At 61.4% G+C, this 2,970-nt stretch overlaps 1 protein-coding gene across 2 annotated transcripts in view; it reads right to left on the reverse strand.

The window, feature by feature from the left end:
* Positions 1-706: 706 nt before the first annotated feature.
* The window catches only part of LOC113210537 (gamma-aminobutyric acid type B receptor subunit 2-like), a gene marked incomplete at its 3' end in the record, with an annotated part of 109,511 nt that continues 107,247 nt past the window's right edge, over positions 707-2,970 (reverse strand). For both annotated transcript variants that reach the window (XM_052270299.1, XM_052270300.1), the window contains 2 exon segments: positions 707-829; positions 914-1,049. In XM_052270299.1, the coding sequence (XP_052126259.1) occupies positions 707-829; positions 914-1,049 (259 nt within the window).

The raw sequence follows: 2,970 nt of genomic DNA on the forward strand, positions 1-2,970 counted from the left end.
TGGAGGGGTAAGGGGACGCAGGCACGGCGGCGACCACCAGTGCGGCTCCTCTATCCGACACCGTTCGGTAGGAACTGTCGTCGGCACCGCTGGTGTTGCTGCTGGCGCGGGCGCGCTGGCGTCGTGCTCGCTGCCGCCGGCCCGCGCGGGTCGGGGAGTAGTGGGGGCGGGGGGAGGATCACTCAACAGAACCCTCGTGGGCTGTTGGTCCGCACGGCACGCACAGCCCGACCGCTACAACAGCCCTGTCACTGCCAACTCGCTGGCCGCACACACACCCTGTTCCAGCAGCGCCAGCCTGGTAGCGCCGTGGGGCCGCAGCCATGCGTGCCACATTATGGCTGCCAGCTGCAGGCCGCCTGCAAGCCATTGTGCATTCAGGTTGTACTCTATTGTTGTCTTTTGTAATAATATGCTATTCTGCATTGCGATGCATTCCATGCGTGATGACGGCAGCACCCTATGCGTAAAGTAACGTGTTCCGCGAGGGGAAACGACGGACGGAACTAAATGGAGAAACAAAGGTGCAAAGTCGTGCTTTTCCAGAGGTGTCACAGGAAATTTCAGTTTATAGTGACTGAAATGTGTTAAAAATTAATGGCACTACACCTTTGGTGCTTTTAAAAGGTAGGAATTAGCACTTTTGTTTTTCCAGTGAACTCATCTCTGTCTTTCTGCAATAGAACAGTGGTTGTGCTGGTCCTACCTTTTTCTTGCTTCCGCTGTAGCAGCCGTAGCTCATGGTGAAGATCCGGTGCACCCGGTACGTCTTGGTGAACATGGAGCCGAACGCGAGCGAGAAGCCCGCCGACAGCAAGTACACCCGGGCCTAGGAAAGGCAGAAAAAATAATTCAAAATTTCTGGATGCATAGTATAATTTATGGAGGAAATATCTAGATTTGATGTCCTGACCGTGCAGACGGCGGAGAAGGGCGCGCTGTTGGGCAGGGTGGCGTGGTCGATGCCCAGCAGGATGACGGCGGCGTACACCAGCACGCATCCCACGGCTGCCATGTTGTTTAGCCTCGGCGAGGACAGTTTGATGTACCTGCGCGCAGGCCACAGACCGTATTAGAACTAGGCCAAGTATGTGAATAAGTAGTAGCAAGAGTTGCTTCATATTCTCTGTTTCTTTTCTGGTGGCACCGCGAGGTGTGGAAGGGGAGCCTGATGCGGCAGCCGTTTAGCGCCGGCAGCGGGGCTGAGATCGCGGCCTCTGCCCTTGGCCTCGCGCCCCGCCCGCTCCGCGCCCCCAGCGCCCCGTCGAGACTGCTACTCTAAAAGTTTGCTTTAGTATTTCAGATTCGGGAAAAAGTCTGCTGCGGATCTCCGCAGGGACCGAACAACCGGTCAGCAGCGCAAAGTTTCTCTCTTCCCCCCGGCGCCCCCTCGTTGTGAAATGCGATTTGGCGGGGGCGGGGAGGCCCCACCGAGGCCGTGGAGGGGCGGGAGCTGACTAGCTGCTGCGCCAAGCGTTGCAGCGGAGGTCGGGGGCGGCAACCGGGCGGGGTTGACCTCCGCCGGATGAGACCGAGCCACTGCCGCCCAGATTCGTCAATTCGCAAAAGTGTTGCAGAAGTGTGTCAAGGATAATAGCACGAGCGGGTATGGAAGAAGTCAGCGCAGACCCGCTGCCGGCTCAGCTCAGGGAGCGTGAATACGAGCCAACGAGCCAGACCCGGCGCGGTGGCACCAGCGATCACTTCTAACTCTCCTCGTAAAATCCAATGGCAGGCGCAGTCCTCGTGTGTGAGTGAATGAGGGAGCGGGAGAGAAAGATAGAGGGAGAGGGAGAGAGAGAGGAGGGCGGGGGCGGGGGGTGGCACGACCCGGAAGGCAGACTGTAGGGGGTGCTGACGTTTGGCAGGTGCTAATGGTGTGGTCCGGGTCTGGGTGGGTGAGGGAGGAGGGGGTCCCCAACACTCGACCGCACAAGGCTCGCCGGTAGTCATTCTACTCGTCCAATGAGGCGGCGGCACAGCGCCCCTTGGGTAGTCGTGGGGGAGCAGCGGTGTGGAGCGTGAGAGGGAGAGGGGGAGGGTGTGCATGGTAAGTGGCGGCGGAGAGTCTCACAACGCCCCCTCCTCCTCCTCCTCGTCCTGCACCTGGGAAATCGCAGCGACAGGACGACGACGTCGACATCAGCCGTCTGGGTCTGCTCGCTGCGGCCGCGCTGTAATGGGCGGACGCTGGCGGAATGAATGCTCCGCTGGGCGAGGCCGGTGGAGAGGGAGAGGGAGAGGGAGAGGGAGAGGGAGACGAAGAGGGAGAGGGAGAGGGAGAGGGAGGTCACCCGGGGCCACACATTAGGAGGGGAAAGAAAAGGAAAAGGTCGCCGAGAGTCATTATTCGGACAGTTTAGTGGGGTCGCGACGCTGACGCTCTGGTCGCGTGAGTCTCTCCTACGTGCCCGGCTGGGAAGGGCAGTCCCACGCCCCGCCCCGCCCCGTCGCAGGGCTAAAGGGCCATGCCGCCTGGCCTCGGCGTGCGCACCGGAGCGCGTCCGAACTCACTCGAAGCTGCTGCTGCGCTGCTGCCGCCCGAGTTTTGGGAGAAATCTCGATCCCGGAGTGGAACGGCAGGCTGATATCCGGTCTGGAGTCCATCTCGCCTCCTCTCTCCGGCGAAAAGGACCCCCACCCCGCAGCAGCCCTTCGGACTCGAGTACATCTTGACAGATGCCGTACTGGGGCGGGAGGAGGGGGCATCCGAGTGTGTCGATTGGGACTGCGAGAGTCGTGCGGGGCTGGGGGAAGGGGGTGGAGCAGGCCAGGAGGACACGGCTCGCAGCGGGGCCTCCAGGAGCAGGCCGGTGGAGGTGGGAGGGAGGGCGGCGGAGGGAGGCCCTCCTCCCCTGCGTCACGCGCTGCGTGGACGAGAGCAAAGCAAGCAAGGGGCGAGGGCGGGAGCGGGCAGGAGGGCTTCTTTTATCTGTTTCCTCTTCCGAAGCACGCGGAGAGGAATTGAGC

This window comes from Frankliniella occidentalis, unplaced genomic scaffold, assembly GCF_000697945.3.
Source record: "Frankliniella occidentalis isolate FOCC.00 unplaced genomic scaffold, Focc_3.1 Scaffold116, whole genome shotgun sequence".
Classification (NCBI taxonomy): Eukaryota; Metazoa; Arthropoda; class Insecta; order Thysanoptera; family Thripidae; genus Frankliniella; species Frankliniella occidentalis.